General features: G+C 49.0%; 1 protein-coding gene across 1 annotated transcript; it reads left to right on the top strand.

The window, feature by feature from the left end:
• The first annotated feature begins 6,381 nt into the window (after positions 1 to 6,381).
• Positions 6,382 to 7,609, top strand: LOC124666376 (UDP-arabinopyranose mutase 1-like). Its single transcript, XM_047203707.1, has 3 exons — positions 6,382 to 6,684; positions 6,771 to 7,190; positions 7,271 to 7,609. The coding sequence occupies exons 1-3, from the start codon at positions 6,382 to 6,384 to the stop codon at positions 7,607 to 7,609; spliced, it is 1,062 nt and encodes a 353-aa protein (XP_047059663.1).
• The last annotated feature ends 8,665 nt before the right edge of the window (positions 7,610 to 16,274 follow it).

The following is a 16,274-nucleotide window of genomic DNA, read 5'->3' as shown; positions in this document are numbered from 1 at the left end:
GAAGAATGGTGCTTATGTTGCAAAATTATCATAGCCTGCTGGATCGGCTGTATGGACCCTCGACGGAAGGGAGGTGATCGGTCTGGTGGCCCTGCGGGATAGCTCTCTTGGGCAAGGTTGAGCCCGCCCCGAAATTTCAACGGTGATGATCCATTCTTTATCCTCGCCTTGGGCTGAGACTCGGGGGCAGCTCGCCCTCGAGGTCTAACCAACTCGACGGAATGGGCTCACTCTTCGTGACGGCTCGTTCAAGAGACAGTGATTGTTGTAGAAGGAAACTGCCGGAGCTGAGCGAGCAGAGTTCGGAGAAGATAATTTAAAGGAGACCTGACATTATTTCAGGAGTTTGCCGCTAAGTTCAACATGCCATCTTGAGAGATCTGCGGATTTGCGCGATTAGGGCTTGGCCTTGTTTGGCAAGGAGTTTGGGTCTGAATGGATCTATCTCGAAATCTATCGTGAGAGACCGATGCGATGCCATCGGCTTGTTGGGCATTGTCCAGTTTGGCAATCGGCAGAATCGAACGAAAGACAATCGGCTAAATTATCGTAAAGGGAATCGGCAAAATCGAGTTGGGGAATTTCTTCATTGATAAGCCAGATTTCTTACATAGAAGAGCTGATTGCTCTCAAAAGGAAATACCGAGGGGATACATTGCCCCGTCACTGCTCTGCTAGCCCTATGCTAAGACCCTATCTAGGGGCCGCTGCTGCCCTCGTCGCCGTCGTCGCCGTCGTCGCCACTGCCGGCGCTGCTCCCTGCCGGCTCGTCATCACTGCTCCAGCGGCCGCCGACAGGACCCTCGTCGTCTTCATCCTCTTCGTCAGCGTCGTCACTATCGACATCGCTGAAGTTCCCGGGCCAGAGGTGGCGGCGTTTGGCCGGCGGCTCGTCGGAGGAGCTGTCTTCATCCTCCTCCTCCTCTTCCTCCTTTACCTCCTCGGAGGTGGTGAAGTCCGCCCAGGAGAGGCGGTCGTCTTCGCTCTCCTCCACCACTTCCTCGTCAGCAAGGAAGCGGAGGTCGCTCTCCCCGTCGGTGTGGGATTCGTCATCCTCGGTCCTGACGGAGGAGTCATGGTCCTCTTTGTCCCACTTCGTTGGGGCGAGGATGTCGTACGCCGCTTGCGTACCCCACGAGGGCGTCGACTCTCGGATGGGAGAGGACACGTGGGAAAGATCCGACGAAGAAGAAGAGGAAGAGGAAGAGGACATGGTTGCAGGGGAGGGTTTTTTGGAGTGCTACTGCGGAAGGGGTAAGGAGGAGAACTGTTCGATGCGGCTAAGTAAAAGGAGGTGGGGGTTTTAATTTCTGAGCAGTTCTCGAGGACATGGTGCCAAAACTGTCAAATCGTGCAGAGAAGTTGGGAAGGCAAGTCGTCATGATGAGGCATGCTGCGACAGTTCCGCTCTGCCGTGACACGACCCCTCTGAGGAAAAAGCAGAGTGGTTTTGAAATTATCATTACCAAAACCAGGGGGGCATGTGTTATCACCAGATTTTGGCTAAATCAGGAGGTGGGCCGCGATCAAGATGGGCTTGGAAGATTACATATGGAGGATCTATGAAGCGGCCTTGCACGGAGAATTTGGGCTAGTTAGCCCGTGTATCTTAGTATAACAGATTGTGTATCAATTTAGAAGTTAGAGTTTATCTCGTGCACGGTTTAGTGCACGCCCACATTAGAAAGTCCCCTGGACTATAAATATGTACCTAGGGTTTATGGAATAAACAACAACTCACGTTCAACCCCAAAACAAACCAATCTCGGCGCATCGCCAACTCCTTCGTCTCGAGGGTTTCTATCGAGGTAGCGACATGCTTGCCTAGATCGCATCTTGCGATCTAGGCAGCACAAGCCCCACGTTGTTCATGCGTTGCTCGTATCGAAGCGCTTTTGATGGCGAGCAACGTAGTTATCATTAGATGTGTTAGGGTTAGCATTGTTCCTCGTTTAAGCATGCTTACGTAGTGCAACCCTTGCATATCTAGCCGCCCTCACGCCTATCTTAGGTGTGGGGGCGGCACCCGCTTGATCATTATTTAGTAGATCTGATCCGTTACGATTGCTCCTTGTTCTACAAGGATTAGTTTAATATCCGCAATAGTTAGGCCTTACAAAGGGGGAGGATCCAGTGGCACGTAGGGTGGCGTTCGCAAGTCTTAAACGGGATGTTCCGAGGATCAACTTCATGTTGGTTTTTTGGCCTTGTTTAGGATCGGCTTACGAGCACCGTGCGTGGCTGCGAGGCCCAACCTGGAGTAGGATGATCCGATTATGCGGTGAAAACCCTAAATCGTCGTAGATCTCATTAGCTCTATCTTGATCAAGCAGGACCACCAAGTATTCGTGCACCCCGTACGAATCATGGGTGGATCGGCTCTTTGAGCCGATTCACGGGATAACTCCGAGAGCCGATCGAGGCTCGTATTTAATGTTTACATGTATGCCCTGCAGAAACTAAGCGAGGCATCCCCATCACCTTCACGACCGGGTATAGGTCAGGTGGCACGCCCTTGCACTTCGCAACGCCGCGTGTGACCAGAAGAGCATTGCGGGCCGTCGCTCGGAGGGGTCTCAGCCAGCCGCAGCTCTAGGCTCTTCCCGGCTCTACGGTGTTGACAAGGCCGCTGCCCGCCGGTGGGTTTTGGCAGTCAACAACATGCCATCACCTTTTCTATCCACTCCGAAGCAAAGCCCATCTTGGTCATGATCGCCCTTAAATAAGACCACTCGACCCGGTCATATGCTTTAGCCATATCCAGTTTCACAGCACAAGCACCGGACTTCCCTTTTTTCCTCTTTAAATAATGTATGCTTTCATAGGCCAACAGGACATTATCCGAAATTAGCCGTCCCGGGACAAAAGCACTTTGCTCCTCCGAAATCAGCTCCTCTAGCATCGGCCTTAACCTCAAAGCTAGCACTTTGGACGCGACCTTGTATAAGACGTTACATAGCGAAATAGGTCTATATTGAGACAATTCCTGGGGATTTTTGACTTTAGGAATAAGCACTAAAATCGTCGAGTTAACGACCTCTGGCATGTCCCCTCCGCTCAGAAAGTTCCTTACTGCCGCACAGATGGACATTTTCAGAATGTTCCAATGCCGAATATAGAATCCTGCAGTGAATCCATCCGGCCCGGTGATTTATCCGGATGCATCATAAACAGAGCCCTCTCTATCTCCTCATCCGAGATTGGAGCACATAATCTAGCATTCATAGCATCATCAACTTTACTTTCAACCCATTCTGTCACAAGACCTGGTGTTGTTCCATCTTGAGCCGTGAAAAGGTTCTGGAAAAAACCATTAGCTTCACTCTCCAGCTCGCCTTGTGATGTAACAACAGTACCATCTTCTTTCTTCAGAGATTTAATTTTATTCCTCATCGCCCTCTCCTTGGTTCGAGCGTGAAAGAACTTCGTGTTCCGATCCCCATCCGCAAGCCATAATGCTCGAGATCTCTGTTTCTCTAGTACTTCCTCTCTCGACAGCAGTTCTGAAATTTTTGCCATCAGTAACTTTTCTTCCTTAGACGGTCCCACTCTTAGTGAATTAGACCGTATCTATTCCAGTTTTTTCCTCATAGTGACCAACTGTTTTTTCACAGACCCGAACTCATCTCTACTCCAGGATCTCGGCACCGTTACGCACATCCCCTAGAGCATCATACACTGCTGCAGGTTACAAGCTCCATCGCGCCACGCCCCTTCAACAACCTGTGGATACCGCTCATGGCGTGTCCAGGCATTTTCAAAACGAAAGGGTTTAGCATTCATACCCGGGTCAAACCAATCCGATCTCCTAACTGTGATAGAGAGAGCACAGTGATCCGACTCGCAACATTGCACATGCTTAACTAGAGTATTATCAAAGCACTCCATAAACGCATCATCACCCAGTGCTCTATCCAGCCTCACTTTAATATTCCTGTTCCCTTGTTGCTTGTTATCCCATGTATAGGGTGTGCCAGAAAACCCCAGATCTTCTAATTTACACACATCTATAGCATCTCTGAATCCTTCCATCTTCCATTCTTGTCTCTCATTACCCCCGATTTGCTCTGTGGCATGGAGTACCTCATTAAAGTCTCCTGCACATATCCAGGGATAATTAAACTCCCTTCTCGAGATATTTCGGTAAGTCCCAACTCAACTTCCTCTTCGATCTCTACGGATTACCATAGAAACCGAGTAAATCTCCACTCTAATTCACCAAGCTCGGCATTACGGATCAGCACATCAATATGAGTGTTCTCTGAAAGACTTCATAGACACCACTGGAATCATTATTCCAATATAAGCACTGAGCCTCCACTCAAGCCCACACTCTTCACACCAAATGCATTCGAAAATCCAAACTTCCACCTTAAATCTTGCGCTCTCTTATCCGTCATCTTGGTCTCCGAAAGAAAGACCGGACCAGGGCGTTGCAACCTAATAAGGTCACTAATTTCACGAACTGTCTCGGGCCGCCCGCACCTCGACGAGTTCAAGCATAGAATATTCATTGCTCCCGGCGGTCATCCTCGAAGGATGCCGCCGATCGAGTTTGTACTATCCATCGCACCACCATCTTCCCCTTTGTGTTTCTTCTTATTAGCATTCTTCTGAGGAGTGGCCAAGGGTCCGTGCCTTTCACCTCATCAAACTTGTCGACCATACTTGCCACCTTTGATCCTCCTGACAGTACAAGAGTGCCTGGAGGGTTTTGAACTAGCTCTTCACTAGCTGAAGAATCGATAGCCGGCCTCTTCTTCCCCAAGCTTCCATCTTGCATGTCCACATCGGGGTTTTACCACCTGCATCTATTAGGCCTTCACTTGCCTGGTTAATCTTGGCATTAAATCGCCAGCTTCCTGCACTATTGAAATCACCAGGCATACCATTACCTCTCCCAAAACCCCTCCCAGAGAGTCCTCCGCCTCTGGCTGGACCTCCTCCCGAAGAACCACGGCCCATTGTTGAACCCCGAGCTCCTACCCGATTCCTCCATTCGTCAGCAAGAATGAAGTCTCCCCACTCGAACTTTGATACATCATGCTCCCCTGTACCACATTCATCATAGCAGTGCCCAATGAGCCCACAGAAGTTACAGAAAGTTGGCAATTTCTCATACTTCACTTGATACCAATCTTTCTGTCCACCTCTCGTAATTGAAACAAAACGTTCTAGCTGTTTGTTGACATCTAGATCCACCTTCACCCTGACAAAGGCACCAACATATCCAGCTGGAAGTTTAATCTGTACCTCCGAGATCTTCCCCATCTTCCTGCACATCCCCTTGATTACTGCTTCTTGCAGATAGTATCTGGAAGCTTCAGAACTCTAGCCCATGCAGAGATCTTGTCCAGCTTGACCGATCTAGGGTTCTCAAACCCGTCATACTCCTTAATGATGAGTGCGTGGTTGCGGAAAAGCCACGGGCCGCTCCGAATCGCCGTGTTCCGATCACCCAAACACCCAAAGCCGCACCGTGAACAGATTGTCCTCCAACATCCTCCAACGAACCTCCTTGGCTGGATTCCATGCCGATCTCATCTCAGCGTAGAGAGCCGATGGGCTAAAACCCTTATCAGTATGGACCCGTGCAATCGCCAACCACTTCGCCTTCACCTCTTCGCTTCCGGCCTCCTCTTCCCGGACGAAGTCATCCCCGTCGTCCTCACGCAGTCGTAACCTGCGGAGGAGGGCGTCAACACCTTCCTCTTCCTTCCCCTTACCCCCTCTGCTAGATCCTCCCTTCTCCATGCGCTTCGAGCGATCAAGGCGATCGGATCACAAACTCTGGGCGTGCGCCGCCAGAGGAGCTCGAAACCCTAACCTAAGACGTTAGGGGAAAGAAAGACGTGCCCTCACGATGCTAAATGGAAATCGCATATATATTAGCCTAGTTAAAAAGGTTGCCGTTGCCGTCAAAATCAAGCTAAGCGAAAGTAACCATTGACCAGTTCTGCGTACGCCACCCAGAACAGTCTGCCGTCTAACGAACACGAAGAGGACGTGCCAAACCAACGGAACGTCATATCTGGCCGTCGAGTCCAGATCGGACGGCTCTCCTCCCGCATCTGACGGCAAGAAGCCAGCCGCTCCTTTCTCCCCCAAGCACTCAACGCCGGGCTCCCGATCCGTCTTCCCCGCGGGTCACTCCCACTGCCGCTCGGACGCGTGGAGTACTGAGCACGAAGCCCGCACTGCAGTTTATATAACGCCGCCTGCCCAGCTCTCCTCCACATTCTCACCGTACGTTCATCGCCTCCCTGCAGAAACCACACCCACGCACACCTTCCTCACTTCTCGCATCTCAGATCAGGAAGAGAAGGATCGAACGATCTTGACTGGCCGATCGAAGTAATCGATCCAGGCCGGCGACGAGCGATGGCGCCGCTGCTCAAGGACGAGCTGGACATCGTCATCCCGACGATCCGGAACCTGGACTTCCTCGAGATGTGGCGGCCCTTCTTCCAGCCCTACCACCTCATCATCGTGCAGGACGGCGACCCGGCCAAGAAGATCAACGTGCCCGAGGGCTTCGACTACGAGCTCTACAACCGCAACGACATCAACCGGATCCTCGGGCCCAGGTCCTCCTGCATCTCCTTCAAGGACTCCGCATGCCGCTGCTTCGGCTACATGGTCTCCAAGAAGAAGTACATCTTCACCATCGACGACGACTGCTTCGTGAGTATTCTCTCTGAGATCGCGTTCCCTTGCATTATCGATTCTCGGTGTTGCGTTGTTTGTTTGATCGCCGCGATGCGTTGCAGGTGGCCAAGGACCCGTCGGGGAAGGACATCGACGCGCTGGCGAAGCACATCCAGAACCTGCTCTGCCCGTCCACGCCGCTCTTCTTCAACACCCTCTACGACCCCTACGCCGACGGCGCCGACTTCGTGCGCGGATACCCGTTCAGCCTCCGGGAGGGCGTGCCGACCGCCGTGTCGCACGGCCTCTGGCTCAACATCCCCGACTACGACGCGCCCACGCAGCTGGTCAAGCCGCGGGAGCGCAACGGTAGGTACGTCGACGCCGTCATGACCATCCCCAAGGGCACCCTCTTCCCCATGTGTGGCATGAACCTCGCCTTCGACCGCGACCTCATCGGCCCGGCAATGTACTTCGGCCTCATGGGCGACGGCCAGCCCATCGGACGCTACGACGACATGTGGGCGGGATGGTGCGTCAAGGTAACCACTTAAACATATACTCACTGTATGTCGATCTTGATTGTTGGATGCTGAACATAGATACATGTGCATCATCGCAGGTGATCTGCGACCACCTAGGGCTGGGCGTCAAGACCGGGCTGCCCTACATCTGGCACAGCAAGGCCAGCAACCCGTTCGTGAACCTCAAGAAGGAGTACAAGGGCATCTTCTGGCAGGAGGACATCATCCCCTTCTTCCAGGCCGCAACGCTCTCCAAGGACTGCGACACCGTGCAGAAGTGCTACCTATCGCTCTCGCACCAGGTCAGGGACAAGCTCGGCAAGATCGACCCCTACTTCGCCAAGCTCGCCGACGCCATGGTCACCTGGATCGAGGCGTGGGACACGCTCAACCCCAAGGAGGGTGCCCAAGCCAACGGCAAGCCCAAAGGGAAGTAAATTCAATCGGGAAGGCAGGCGGTGAGGCGGCGTATACCGGCATCAAGCGTGCTTCGTCAGTTTGTAGGTTCGGTGCGTGATTCGTCAGTTTGTAGGTTCAGTGCGTGCATCAGGTGTTCAGGTTCAGGCTGTTGTGTCTAATGCGATCGAGTGCGTGTACTTCAAAAACATTACAGTAGTTGTTGTTCTATGGCATGTCTACATTAAGGGTTCCATTAGTTCCTCCTTTAATTTCCTTGGTAAGCGTCGCGTGTTCTAAATGTTTTGTACGGTTGTACTTTTAGGCTACTCATCATGTTTCCGTGTAATATGCTGAGAATAAAATTGTTCGAATAATCATTGCAACTGTGTTTGTTCTCCAGTAGTGTGTAATGTACATGATCCATTTCACTAAACAATTTATGAGGTACTCCCTCTGTACACAAATTCAAAATTCAAAATTTACTACACATAAAAAAAAAACTTGCTAACATTGACCAAATATATATAGAAGGGAATATCAACAGCTACAATATTGGATAAATGCATTATGAAAATATATATTACGTTGGATCAATGGATATTGATTTCATATTGTGAATCTTTGTATATTTTGTAATATAATTTGTTAAACTTAGATTGACATAAGGATACCCCTTCGAACCCATTGGCGAATATGATCAGAGCACAATCTCTCTGGTACGAACACGCAGTGAATGCCATGACCATGGATGCGCTGGCCATCCGAGAGGAAGCTAGACTTGCGGTGGAGAGAGGCTACAAACAGGTAATTATAGAGAGTGATTCTCAACTGGCCGTTAACCTTTGTAATGGAGGGGGTCATAATCGCTCGGAAATAATGGCTATTTGCTAGGAGGTTAGGGAGATCCGTAGAGTTTTTTTCTAGCTTTAGCATTATTTTTGTTGGGCGTGAAGCAAACTTAGCTGCCCATTTATGCGGTAATCAAGTTAGTGTTGATAGGAGAAAAGATGCATGTGGATTAACTATAGCCCAGGTTTTCTCGACCATGCTCTTCGGAGTGATTGTAATCCCGCCAGTTAATCTATAAAGCTCTAAGAATTCGCAAAAAAAAAAACATTGGCGAAGCTAGGGGCAATGCCCCCCCCCCCCCCCAACACACACACCCCACCCACCCCAGTATGCCATGGTACACTTGTAATATTTTTGAAGGTAAGTGTGATTTAGATGGGTTTTTAGTACACAAAAGTAGCCTTCTTGCCCCCCCCCCACACCACCACCCCCCCCACCCCCCACCCCCACCCCCCCCCCACCCCCAAGTAAAGATTAATATTTTTGACCCCTCTTTAATAACGATCATTCCGCTCAGGAGAATGACACCACCCAGCGTCCCCGAAACACGAATGCACGCACAAATGTCCATCAATGCCATTTTCACCACCACCACCACCACCATGAAAGTTAGGATCTAGGTTTCGAGTGTGGAGTTCCATTGTTGGCCAACAATGTAAAGGACTTCAAACGGGAGGGGTGAGGCTCTGCTGGTAGCAGGAGACAACTTGCTCTACAAAGACCTAGTGGAAGCCACCGAAGGTGATCTAGAACATCTAGCATGACTTATGAGGGCTTCAAGAATATGTGAGTCGGTTAGAGAATGGAAGAGATGCATAAGTCTTCGTGATGCCATCGGTGAGAGATGCGGGAAGTGAGGGAAATTGGCGCGTGGGAAGGTGTTGTCGGGTGGCAGAGGAAGCGAAAGGAATGTTGATTATTACACGAAGAGATTGTAAGCAAGTTGCGGATTTATCCAACTCAAATTCGATTTTGACTAAACATGAAGTCTAACTGAAAAAAGATCCACACTTATGTATAAGCAAAAAAACAAAACTCTTATGATCATGATATTAGCACAATAGAGTGATGTGATAAAGAAGAAACGGAGAGAAGAGGAGAAAGGAGGGAAAGAGTTCAAAGGCACTATATGGGGGGGGGGGGGGGGAAGCAGCAACCCAAGCATCCTGGAACGATTACACTAGCACCGGTGGGGTAGGTCGAGGTGAGGGTGGTGATGCTGACAATGGAGGTGAAGCAGCAATACATGTTAGCAATGAAGTAGTTTGGCACGAAGGGGAACAAAAGATGAAAAATAGAGAAATAAATGATACCACAAGGTATATGTATGAGAGATAGTATAGGAGAGACAAAGACAAGAGCTGGAACCTCATCTCTTGGGCATAAAGAGTAAATTGCAATCATACACTATCTTTTCAGGAAAAATCACTCATACAACTACACAAATGCATCCAGAACGTATGTGATAGGACGACGGCGCTGGGTACAACTAGATAGAGACCAACCTTCACGAAGGCCGCGAAATAAACGAGCAGCTGACGCGTGTCGCAACCGCAATACCGCGCGAGTCCCATCCCGCACGAGCCCGCGGTCCGCCTCCTGCGCGCGAGTACACGCTCTGTACGGCGCGAGTACGCGCTCCTCCTATACGCCCACTCGCGCGCGCGAGTACAGGCTTCGCTCCTCGTCCCGCGCTAGTACGCGCACTGCCACCGAGTACACGCGATAGCTAGCTAGCTAACTCTCACAAGATCAGTACAAAACGATGTAGCTAGCTCACTACATACACTATGTGCTCTTTTTTTTATTATCAAAACATAGGTACAGTCGCGTATAAGAGTAGGTACACCTACACACACGAGTAGGTACAATCACCCATATAAGGAAGTACATGTATAGTCGCGCACACGAGTACAGTTGTGTACAACACACGAGTACAGCTATGTATAACACACGAGTACAGTTACATACAACACACGAGTACAGTTACATACAACACACAAGTACAGCACGCACACGACCAAGTACATGTACATAAGTACAGTAGCGCACACGAGCAGGTACAGTCGCGCACACGAGCAAGGTACAGTCGCGCACACGAGTAAGTACAGGTACAGAAGTACAGTTGTGCACAAGAGCAAGTACAGTTACCGAGTAAAGGAAAAAACTGCACCAAATACAGTAAAAACAGAAGTACTTATCAGTTCAACCACGAGTACAGTTAGGTACACACCACGAGTACAGTCATACTAGTATTGGAAGTACGAAAAAAAAGTATCTCGAAACCTATCAACATGGGATCTAGTTTTGAAGATCTCGACGCGAGGATCTCAAAAGTGAAAACGGTTCGTAATTTGGACTTACGGTTCGCAAGATATTTTATTTTGAAAAAACGAATCTAAAAAATAAAGAGAAAACTGGACCCTCCACTGTCCTTCTCTCTCCTCTCCTAGCTTCCCCTTGCGACACTTGGCGAGCAGGGAGACCACTTCCCACCAAAATTCTGGCACCACAACGCGCCACGTGTCGCATGCGGAGAGACTTTTGGACCTTCGCGAAGGTTAGCCTTTTTTTAGAGAACTAGAGGATACCCCGCGCGTTGCTGCGAGAAATTTAGTGCTATACTTCGAAGAAATGATATTTGACTACACATAACTGCGCGGGAGATTTAGCACTATACTTTGAAGATATTATATTTGAGTACACATAACTAATATCAATATGAAGAGTTAAATTATTCTTTTGGTTCGCCTTGCATGATAATACATGCATCCAGCCTCCGCAAAATGCAGGAATATCTGATAATGATCATAGAAAAATTTGCATTGTTCTAACATTCTTTATTAGTAGAATGGTCACAAAATCCAGGAAATCAACACATTGTGTTCGAAGCGTTCGCTTGAGCAATACTTCATATGAGAACATTAGGTGTGGGAGGATTGAGTGTAATAAAAAATTGTTTAGAAGACGTAATTTATAAGATAAGCTAACTAAATTTATAAATGTGAACACCAAAAGCGATCAGCTATTTAGTTATTTATGTCTCCTTTACAGATCAGATACTGAATTCTGCTATATATGATTGCACTGATACACTTTTGGTAATACAAAATCCACGAATGTATACTCTGATATAAATCTGAAGACACTAATAATACAAAAAAAAACGGGTTTTTTCCTTTGCTAGAAAGAAATAAGATCAAATGAAGTTGCCTGGTCTCAGTTGCTTGATGTACGTGCTTATTTAATGGTCTGCAGCCAGACATGAACTAATGAGAAATGCCCTGCTTAGAAGCAAATCGACAGCAAGATGCAAATTATATATTAGATATTTATGATATCTGAAATATTAACTGTACATCAACGCACAAAAGAAAATATAATTGCCAGAATATTAAGGTTGACTTAGAGTGATGCATCCAAAATTGAGGTATGTACAAAATGGCAAGTCAATTATTTGATCCTGCAAAGAGAACATTAATCAGGAAACATAATAGCAAGCGGCTACCTACTAAAAATCAACACGATGCAATGCGAAGTTACCTGGCTTCATGCCTTCACCTCCAACACAATATCAGTAGCAAAATCAATTGTACCTGGACAGGTTCAGGTTTCTTGTGTGAGATAAATGTCAGGCTAACAGGGGCAAACACAGCAGCACTTAAAATCCATATACTGAGGATCAGAAATTGGTAGGGAATAATTGGATTTAAGATATCAATATGTAGGTTTCTCCTTTCCCTAGTCAGTGTATTTACATCATCTTACTGTACGCGACGGAGGAAACGAAGAGGAAGTAAGTTGTCTTGTGCTGCAACGATGGTGGGTAATCAGCTAAGAGAGATGGAGGAGTAGATTCATATATATACATCTGAGATTGAGGGGTAAAAGATCAAATGACCAGTGATTAGATGGAAATTGAACACCGGGTAGAGTAATGGACGGTGCTTGTATTAATAATCCACTCTTTGTAATCAATGGATGGGTCTGTTTGAACTTCCAATAACAATGGTGTACGTGGTCCATGGCACATGAGAACTCATGCATTAGTAATACCGTGAGTGGGGGAGATGAAAGGTGAAGAGAGTCCATGAAGATGAGCTCTCGATGGAAAATTAATAGGCCACTCGGGGTAAAATATAGGTGGATGAATAAATGATGTGGACCAATCAGAAACTTGTTGATGTGGCATGCTTGCATGTCAAGAGAAATTCTTTAGTGGGTTGCTCCAATTTAAATATTATAGATTCGCGACGGCGCTGCGTCCTGTTCGAAAAATAACATTGTAGTTTTGGAATTTCTTATGGGCGGTGGGCCTAAAATAAATTTCAGTTTCACCGAAAAGGCACACAACGTTACTAAGGGCATCTCTAGCATCTCTAGCGGGCCGACTCAAATCAACAATCCAAACGGTCCCTTTTTTGTTTGTTTGAACCGGCGGACATGATGTGTCTATTGGTCCGGCCTGCCTAGACAGAGCGTCCAACGGCCAACCCATTCGGTCCGCTAGTAATTTGGCTAGCTCACGCGAAACAAACAATTTGGCATGAAGTTTTAAAAACGCGTGAAAATTTGATAAAAATTTCATTCCTTCAAACATAATTTACGTAGTTTAAAACTGAAATTAGTTTGATGCGCCGCCGTCTTCTTCGTCGTCTGAGACGAGGTCGACGAAGAGCGGAGGCGTCCACAACTGTTGCACCCAAGCAGTGACCTCCGGCGGCGACGTGTACTGCGGCGGTTGCGCATTCTGCGATGGTTGCGGCCTGTACTGCGGCGGCAATGGTGGTGGCGGCAGCAGGGAAGCAGCGTGCTCCGCCACCGTTGCCAAGAGCGGATGGCGTCCTCCAGCCCTGGCCATTTCGACTCCTCGTCGGGCATCGACACGGCTAGGGCAGCGGCCGTGGCCACCTCCTCATCGTAGTGTCAGGGACGGCCACCTCCAGCTTCACAATGACTGGAGGAGGCACGTCCTCCATCTCGTCGTCCTCGTCCTCCTCGTCGTTGTAGCTGATCTCGTCCTCGCTGTCAGGTGCGGCATCGCCGTGCATGAAATCCCGCTTACCGCGGATCATCCGGCGGGCCTCATGCTCCTAGGAAAGGAAGGTGCGCTAGTAATCCTCACGCCGGTATGCCTCCCCGTGCCACAGCGCTGGCGGTAGCTGCTGGATCCATCGGCGCATCTCCTGGGGCAGCGTGGTCCGGTTGGTGCGGAGGAGGAGTTTGTGCCGCCGCCGCCTGTGGACCGACAAACTATGCCGGCTGCAGGGTGAGGAAGCAGGCGGGTGCGCGCAGGGTTCCGCCGAGGCGGAGAATCCTGGCGGTGCCGACGGCCGGACGAGGCACCGGACGAGACCCAACCTCGTGGTCGTTGGCGGTCTTCTTCATCCACTTAGAGAGCTTCATCGCGGCGAGATGTTGGAGGAGTGGCAATGGTGGCGGTCGTGGGAGTGGGGGCTAAGAGACGAGTGGAGCGATGGTTTAAGTACCGCTTGCTATCAATGCCCGCTCACAATTTCTAGCGCCATTGGCATCATTGTCGGAGCAGGACTTTAGCGGCGAGCGGAATGGCCAGCGACCTCCTTGATGGCGAAACGCTGCCACCGGTCATCATTCTGCCGTCAGGTCGCTTCCAAGCAGACCCGCGGCACGCGCGGCCGAACACTCGTTGTCTACGCAGCGTCTGGGCTGACACGTCGGTTTCCCAAATTAGAAATGTCGATGGATCGAGATGAACAGATCAATCTGTTTGGATCACCCACTGAAGCGTGCGCTCGCGCACCGTTTGGGACAGCCCAGAATCGTTTGGATGCAAACAAACGTACAAGTGCTTGGTACGTTGTTTGGTACCAATACTTGATCAGGGCATGTGGCTCTCGTCCTCCCTGCTTGTGCGCCTGCCTCCTCTCCCCACGCCTTTTTCCAAGATCCAACGATCCGCCGTCGGCTTGGCCTGGCGGCCTAGCACCGGGCCTCTTTGAATCAGCCTACGTCAACACAGGAAGGTCACGGGAGGAAGCGAGTGCGCTGCACGTGACAGCGTGAGCAAGCAACGCTGCGCGCACAGCCGTACGCATACACTGCTGCCTCCACGTTCCGACCCTTGTCCTCCTGCGAGCGTTCCCCGTTTAACGCCAAATGGACCCTGACAATTCCACCTGCTCATGCATCACAACATCCCTTCCCGAAATGCCCTCTCGGCCCCTCTCGATCGGGTTCCATCCTACTACTACGACCGTGAAACTTCAAAATTACAACTCTACTATCGTTGGCAATCTTCGGTATCAGCACACGGTGATCCCGCGATGAAAAACAAAACAAAAACCTGGGGAACGCTCGTGGAGAAGTGATGACCATGACGCCGGTGAGCAACCTCTGGGACGACCCTCATAAAACCCAAGGGATACATCTACGTTGTGTGTGCGGTGAGCTGTTTGGTAAACATGTAGTTATGTGTGCCTTCCCGGTGATGTATGTACCGGTTTTCGGCCGATTTTTCGTTAATTAATCGGCACTCTCTTCTTCTTGGTTAATAAAAATGGCAAATCTCCAGCCTTGTTGTAAAACAAAAAAAAAAGAGAAAAGCCCACACTTGCCAAAACCGAAGGTTATCCTAGATAATGTAGGTTCGATTGACTAAACTCGGCGCAAAACACTACGCATGGCATTCGTCGGGCGTATCGAAGGGAGTAATTCAACCTGAACGAATACGAAAGCGCCCCAAGCAACTCTCCAGTCCTAAGCCTGGGGGCATTTTAGGAAACTCTAGCAAAAAAAGGCAAGCGAGTATGCGCTATTCACGAGGCTGCAAGTATTAAACCTTGCAGTGTATGTATACGAGGAATGTTATATATATTACTAGATAGTATCACCAGAAAGCCTTCTCAACATAAATCTAGCAACATCAATTTGTAATTGAGATATTGTTGTTCAACTCTTTCTGCCCGATATACACGAGCTTTGTTAGTAGGAATGGAGATTGTACATGTATAATAGGTCATCATAAGTAATCCTTGGAGCAGAAGATATGCGATAAGAAATTGTTGTCTTCACTAACGCAACTATATTCAATAGGACCCTGGCGCGGAACACTACGGGTTCCTTTACTTCATAGGATAGAAAAAACATATAAATAAGAAAAACATAGGATTGTAATGTCATTCATACTTAAATCTTATGGGAAGGTGAAGTGTGTTTGATTATACCAAATGAATTTTTTATAAGGTATAATCTGAATTTTTTTCCTATATGATTTAGGCTACAAAATTTCTATAGAATTATTTCCTATAGAATAAGGTTGTATGAATCAAACAACTTATGTAAAAACAGTTCTATAAAAGCCATAATTCTTGTACAAATCCTATAAATCAGAAATCAGAAGGAAACCTACCTATGTCTCGTTCGTCCCATGAGCGAAGGACATAATTCAACTTCAAACAAATATAGAAGCGCAAACAACTCTCGAGTCCTAAGAGCATCTCCACTCGGGAGGCCTTAAAGGCCCCGTAGGTGTTGGCGCAAAATATCACGCCCAGCTCCCCCCCCCCCCCCCCACACACACATACCATTTCCTTTTGCCGCTGGCTTGGCCCAACAACTAATTCGACGCCCCTAGGACGAACCCAACCCACGAGGGGGGAAGGGGGCTACCTGGGACGCTGGATGGACGCGGATTGGCGGGAAGGAGAATAGAAAGAGAGCGCGCGAACCGGCCGCTCGCCGTGCACCTATTGGTGTCAGCGTTTGCGGACCGGTCGTCTTCCTCCTCGCCTTCCGTGCCTGCTCGACTTCAGCGTGAGGGCATTTGAGGAAACTCCATCAAAAAGGCAAACGCGCACCGTCGCCACAGTGTAT

Source organism: Lolium rigidum, chromosome 6 (genome assembly GCF_022539505.1).
Source record: "Lolium rigidum isolate FL_2022 chromosome 6, APGP_CSIRO_Lrig_0.1, whole genome shotgun sequence".
Lineage (NCBI taxonomy): Eukaryota > Viridiplantae > Streptophyta > Magnoliopsida > Poales > Poaceae > Lolium > Lolium rigidum.
The sequence above is the reverse complement of the archived record's forward strand: the minus strand, read 5'-3'. Positions and strand labels throughout refer to the sequence as shown.